This window comes from Aegilops tauschii, chromosome 4, assembly GCF_002575655.3.
Source record: "Aegilops tauschii subsp. strangulata cultivar AL8/78 chromosome 4, Aet v6.0, whole genome shotgun sequence".
NCBI lineage: Eukaryota > Viridiplantae > Streptophyta > Magnoliopsida > Poales > Poaceae > Aegilops > Aegilops tauschii.
This window is the reverse complement of record NC_053038.3, coordinates 10,600,818-10,607,657: the sequence shown is the minus strand read 5'-3', so window position 1 is coordinate 10,607,657 and position 6,840 is coordinate 10,600,818. Positions and strand designations below refer to the sequence as shown.

The following is a 6,840-nucleotide window of genomic DNA, read 5'->3' as shown; positions in this document are numbered from 1 at the left end:
TCATTTCAAGTGTATCGGTCTCGCACGCAACGTGAAGAAGGCGGATGAATCCAAGGAAGTTAAGGAGGAAGGAACCTCGGCCAGACCCAATCAGAAATAGGCATTAAGCCTCCTTTTTTATGGTTGTAGTGGGTGAAGCCTGGTACAACATACGTGCTACATGCGTAATCACATACACCACCATCGTGCCTCCCAACAGTAACAACAAGGATAATTAAGGGTCACTCCACGGACACGGCCAATGGCCGGTTTTCCGTTATTCAGCGGACGTTTGCGACACTGTGTTGGATGGCAAGAAACGTCGAGACACGTCGGTACAAACGTTTGCGGGCGTTTACGGCATGGCCTTGAAGATGCCCTAAATTCTCTTTGCTCGTCCGGCCTGCCATGCTTGCCAAATGCATGCAAAGTCTGAGGGCTGTGGACTTTTCTTGGCCACGCATCGCAGCAACAAGGACCAACGATACGTACCGGCAGAGTTCAAGTTCACCCCTACCTCTTCTTCAGCCAACCAGTGACTTGAGACTTGACTTGCACACACACTCATTTCAGATTTTCAGGCATGCGCGGACTGACCAGACCACGTACGAGGAGAGCCACGTACCGGTTTGACCCCGTGCGTGCAGTTTTGTGCCTAGCTCGGACAAATTAAGCTACACCAACTCGAGTTGACGATGCACCTAGCTACTAGGTTGATGAATGGTGAACGTGTGCAGCGTCTGGTCCAGTGTGTGACGCAACAGCTGCGATTTGGGACTCGGCTAGCGGCCGCTGCATGTCCTTAATTTCAGATCCACGAGACTTCATGCATGCGCCTGGCTTTGGACCGTACGCATGAAGAGGAGCGAGCTCCAGATGACATGGCTACGGCGGCCGGACGAGATTGCATGCGTTTGCGCTGGAAATGTTTGCATGCATACGTATTTGGCTACGGGTCAAATCAAGTCGGCGTGACGCGACTCTTCATCTTCTTGCTCCTCTATAGTACGTCGACTAGCTAGCCGTAGCTAGGCCTCACTGCCTCAATGCTTGACTTGATTTGCTTGAAGTTTGACTGCTGCTCCGACCAGTATATATACGTACGTAACGGAAAATCCATGCATGCACTCACACTTTGCACTGCCTAGTACTAGCTAGTGCTAGATTCAGGATTAGACTTGGCCTGTGACTGGCAATGGCATGCATGCACCAACCTTTGCTTAATTATACGCCATTGTCACTTGTCTATTTCCAGGAGTCACACACGTACGTAGGTCGGTGTTCCACAACGTACGGCAGTTGCATTCGTAGGAAGGATTGACCCATGCATCCCAAAAAATTTAAGGCAGTTGCAATTTTTTTTACACCGAATATAGATAAGACATCTGGTACAGCTGTTTTTTGGTCCAAAATGCCTCAAGCGGCAGCTTTCCTTTTTCTTTGCACGACAGCTGTTTTGGGGTATTTGTTGGAGATGCTCTAGTGTACTCCAGTGTGTAGTTAGTTGATCGGTCTCGTTGTTTCTCTCGAACTCGCACCTGGAAAATTCATCCGGATCGCCGCTCTGATCTAACGCGGGCTAGCGAGCAACCTAGGATACTCCGTGTGCAAACAAATTACGCTGTTTAAGACAGTATTAAAAATGGTTCTACTCCGCATACGAAATGTAATTTCTTGCACTAAACTCTGTCGTTGTCTGCTACATATACTAAGCTAACTAGCGCGAGGAGAAAGACGCGATATGTACACTATGGGCTGAGAGATCGAATTAACAAACTAGCCAGATGTTGAGAAATCGAACTAACAAACTAGCCAGATGTTGATCAGATCAACATCTGATGAAACTCCGAACACGTATATACACGAGCTGGGCCAGTCCATGTCTTCAAAAGCAACGTCTCTACGTACGGGATATCCCACCTGTGTTGACCAGCGCAAAAGAGGCTTCCGTTCCATATATAGTCAAGCAGATATCTGTTAGTTCCTCCCCCCCCCCCCCCCCCCCCCCCCCCCCAAAAAAAAAAAGAAGCAGATATCTGTTGACTGTTGGATAAGCTCTACTACTATATAAGTACTAGTAGAGAGCTCACAGCTAGGTAGCCAGTGACACGGACACAAAGCAGTGAAGCGCCTCAGACTCAACGCACGTATTACGTGCGAGAGGCTGACAAAGACGTACAACAGCTAGCTAGTTGGCACCATGAAGGTTAAAATCGAGAGCTCCAAGATCGTCAAGCCGTTGTACGAGGACGGCGAGGCGCCGCCGGCGCGGTGGGTGCCGCTCTCCGTCTTCGATAAGGTGACGTACGGGGAGCACGTCGCCCTCATCTTCGCGTTCCGGCCGCCCAACCCGCCCAACAGCGAGGTCGAGCTGGGCCTGGCCAAGGCGCTCGCCGTGTACCGGGAGTGGGCCGGGCGGATCGGCGATGGTCCCGACGGGCGCCGGTCGGTGCTGCTGAACGACGCTGGGGCGCGCTTCGTGGAGGCCACGGTGGACGCGCCGATGGCGGTGTCGCTGCCGTCCGGGCCGTCGCCGGAGGTGAGGCGGCTGCACCCGAGGATCGACGACGGCCCCGTGGAGCTGGTGCAGGTGCAGCTGACCCGCTTCTCCTGTGGCTCGCTGGCCGTGGGCTTCGCGGGGCACCACCAGATCGCCGACGGGCAGGCCACGGCCAACTTCCTGGCGGCGTGGGGCCTCGCTACGCGGCGGCTGCCGCTGTCGCCGCTTCCGGTGTGCGATCGCGGCACCCGGTTCGCGCCCTGCGATCCTCCGCTAGTGGAGTTCCCGCACCGGGAGGTGGAGTACAGGGCTCCGGCACCCAACAAGAAGTGCGACGTCGCTGTGGAGGACGAGGAGGAGGAGATCGGCTTCGGCGCGGCGGGGCACGACAAGGTGAAGGTGCACAGGATGCACCTGAGCAAGGATTTCGTGGCACGGCTCAAGGCGCGGGCCTCGTCGGGGCTCCCGCCGTCGCGGCGCGGCTACACGACGTTCCAGAGCGTGGTGGCGCACCTTTGGCGCGCGATCACCGCGTCGCGCGGCCTGGGCGCCGGCGTGACGACCAAGGTCCGCATCTCCGTGAACGGCCGGACGCGCATGCGCCCGCCGGTGCCGCGCGACTACTTCGGCAACGTGGTCCTGTGGGCGTTCCCGCGCTGCGACGCTGGCGAGCTCGTGTCCCGGCCGGTGGGCCACGCGGCGGAGCTCGTCTACCGCGCCGTGGCGGACGTGGACGACGCCTACTTCCGGTCCTTCGTGGACTTCGCCGCCTCTTCTGGCGCCATGGAGGCCGAGGGGCTGGTCCCGACGGCGGACAGCGAGCAGGCGGTGCTGTGCCCGGACCTAGAGGTGGACGCGTGGCTGGGGATCAACTTCCACAGCCTGGACTTCGGCGGCGGCGGGCCCTTCTGCATCATGCCGACGTACTACCCGATGGAGGGCAGCCTGTTCCTGGTGCCGTCCACCCTAGGCGACGGCAGCATGGAGACCTACGTGGCCCTCTTTCACAACCACCTCGAGGAGTTCAAGAGGATATGCCACAAGATCACCTAGTAGCTTAGCTCAAAAAGGAAAAGCAAAAACTTACCTATGGAGCTTGCAAGGAGTTCAGGAACTCAATAATTATCAAAAGACGAGTAATATGGCCAAGTGACACAACATATAAAAAAAGTAAAGCAAAATTTTGCACGGATCTCCACATCCACATAAGATCTCATGAATATAATATCGACTGAGACTTGGTTAAGTTCCAATCGACTGAGATTTAGCAATCCCGTTCCCTAATAGAGTTCTGGACGAAGCTAGCGGGCGCCCGAGCGCCCTACCGTCAATGTGAGCGCTCGATGGAAATAGAAGGGGAAACGGAAGGACCAAATGCATAGCTCTCGGCAGTTTCCGAAAACGGCAAGCACAGCCAGCGCACAGCCTGAAAAGTGTTGCATGCGAATAGAAAAATCTGTCAAAACTACCACGCCACATCCACACACACAAAAACGCCAGGTCCCATGTGCTCACGCTATCCATCCCACCTGCATTTATTTGGGGGGTCAAAAACTTAAAAAGGTTATAACTTGTGATTCGAGTGTCAAAATTCAGATCTGTTTTCACCATGGGTTTCTCGTGGCGAGTTCTTCAAAACTAGATCCCATATGAGTAGGTTTCGATGAACTTTTTTCTCGAGCAACTTTGTGTACTACAGAGGCAACTTTAGTGCTGTAGAAAAGCAATTCTCATTTCCCCCTATTATGGCTACCTATTAGCAGAGGATCCTTCGAAGTTGGTTACCACGACTACCAATTGACTAGGTTCACTTCTAAGTCGCCTACCATAAGGACAACTCCAACGCGGATCACCAAATGGCCCAAAATGTCAGGATCGACCTCTCTAGATACTTTTAACCATCCAATGGCGGTTGCCTAATTTGTTTGAACAAGTCCGTATGTCCGAAATCCTCCAAACCGAACAAGGAGGGTGCGTTCTCAGGGCCCCTCAGCATCCATTGCTCTCTTCGACATCAAGTCGGATCCCATCTCCTTAGACGACAAGAGGAGCGAAATCCGCCCCTCCTAGCCGAGGCCCCCGCAGTGGACAAAGAGTCCGCATTACAAATGGAGATGCCAACCCAACGATCAACCTCCGACCATTGTCTGATGATGCCCTCTCCGCCGCTCCCGAGCTAACACGACGTCCAAAACTAGATGCCGCGTAAAGGAGGAGACGTTGTCCCCACTGCACCAACCATTTTTGTTGTAATAAGGAGTTGGCAACAACAACTTCGAATATTGATAAACGCAGTTACATATAGAAAAGACTAAGTTCACCCAACTGAGCCCAATGGTGGTAGAAAAGAAAAACAACTATGTGACTTATATGCACTGGAGTAGTACTTAAAAACCCAGCAACTTTTGTGGTGTTTTTGTGCAACTCCAATGCATTCACCAGACAAACTCATGTGTAGTCCGAGTCTGACTTGGTATCCAGATAAAGCGGCCACATATAGAAAAGGCCAAGTTCACCAGGCAACTCGTGTGTAGTCCAAGCCTCTACGGTCGCTCCAAGGATCCCACCCCGAGGAGAGGAAAATCTTGACTCTACTTCTATGACCCAAACATAATTACAGGTATGTAAAACTTTTAGATATTTACCAAATAATGGTCTTGGTAAATGTTTCTGTTCATGAGGATTGGGCAACTGGATACATGGTTTTAGGAAAACTATTTGTTGATTGTGGGCAACTAGATACTTGGTTTTAGGCAATTGTATTGTTGATTGTGGGCAACTATGACTCAAAAAGGGATAAAAGAACAGACACATATTCATTTTTGGAGGGTTCATAGATAAATTTAATTCTCTAAAAACACTTCGCGGTTTTAGTTACGTCCCCATGACCAACTCCACCCTGCTCCCCCTCTATAATTATTCGCCAAGTATTTACAATCATACCAAGGGATCCCACTTTGAGGAGATATATTCTTGACGTATCCCTATGACACAAAGTTGAAAGCTATGTAAAACTTTTACATATTAGCCAAATTAAGGTCTTGGTAATTGCTTTGTTCATAAGGATTGGGTAACTGGATACATGGTTTTAGACAATTGTGTATTGTTGATTGTGGGCAACTGGATACATGGTTTTAGACAACTGTGTGGTTGATTGTGGGCAACTGGATACATGATTTTAAGCAAAATTACTATGACATCTAAAAAAGGGATAAAGACATACACATGTTCAGTTTTGGAGGGGGTCACAGATAAACTTAATCCCCTAAAAACACTTCGTGGTTTTAGTTACGTCCCCATGACCAGCCCCACGCTGCTCCCCCTCTATGATCACTCACCTAGTATTTATGAACATACCAAGGGATCCAACCCCGAGGAGATGAAATTCATGATGCATGTCTATGCCACGATTTTAATTGAAAGGTATCTAAAACCTTTACATATAAGCCAAATTATGGTCTTGGTAATGTTTCTGTTCATGAGGATTGGGCTGCTGGATACATGGTTCTAGGAAACTGTATAGTTGAATGTGCGCAACTATGACACCTGAAAAAGGGATAAAGAACATACACATATTTGATTTTTAGGGGTTCACAGATAAACTTAATCTCATAAAAATCTTCATGATTCTACTTATGTCCCCATTACCAACTCCACCCCGCCACCCTCTATGATCATTCGCCAATTGTTTATGATCATACCAAGGGATCCCACCCGAAGAGAAGAAATTCTTGACACACCACTATGACACAAACTTAATTGAAAGGTATCTAAGACCTTTAGATGTTGGCCATAACGTGGTATTTGTAATGTTTCTGTTCATGAGATTGGGCAATGGGATACATGGTTTTAGGCAACTGTTGAAGGAAATATGCCCTAGAGGCAATAATAAAGTTGTTATTGTTGGGGAACGTAGCAGAAATTCAAAATTTTCTACGCATCACCAAGATCAATCTATGGAGTACTCTAGCAACGAGGGGAAGGGGAGTGAATCTACATACCCTTGTAGATCGCGATGCGGAAGCGTTGCAAGAACGCGGATGAGGGAGTCGTACTCGTAGCGATTCAGATCGCGGTTGATTCCAATCTAAGCACCGAAGAACGGTGCCTCCGCGTTCAACACACGTGCAGCCCGGTGACGTCTCCCACGCCTTGATCCAGCAAGGAGAGAGGGAGAGGTTGGGGAAGACTCCGTCCGGCAGCAGCACGACGGCGTGGTGGTGGTGGAGGAGCGTGGCAATCCCGCAGGGCTTCGCCAAGCACCGCGGGAGAGAAGGAGGAGGGAGAGGGGTAGGGCTGCGCCGAAAGAGAGACGTTCTCGTGTCTTGGGTAGCCCCAAACCTCAACTATATATAGGGGGG

At 50.7% G+C, this 6,840-nt stretch overlaps 1 protein-coding gene across 1 annotated transcript; it reads left to right on the top strand.

Annotated features, from left to right (window-relative positions):
* Positions 1-2,061: 2,061 nt before the first annotated feature.
* Positions 2,062-3,732, top strand: LOC109786528 (agmatine hydroxycinnamoyltransferase 1-like). Its single transcript, XM_020345102.4, has one exon. It carries the CDS (start codon positions 2,180-2,182, stop codon positions 3,530-3,532), a length of 1,353 nt encoding a protein of 450 aa, XP_020200691.1. The 5' UTR covers positions 2,062-2,179; the 3' UTR covers positions 3,533-3,732.
* The last annotated feature ends 3,108 nt before the right edge of the window (positions 3,733-6,840 follow it).

Bases quoted from the DNA above. Each gene is read 5' to 3' on its own strand.
- LOC109786528 (XM_020345102.4), top strand. From the start codon at position 2,180: ATGAAGGTTAAAATCGAGAGCTCCAAGATCGTCAAGCCGTTGTACGAG.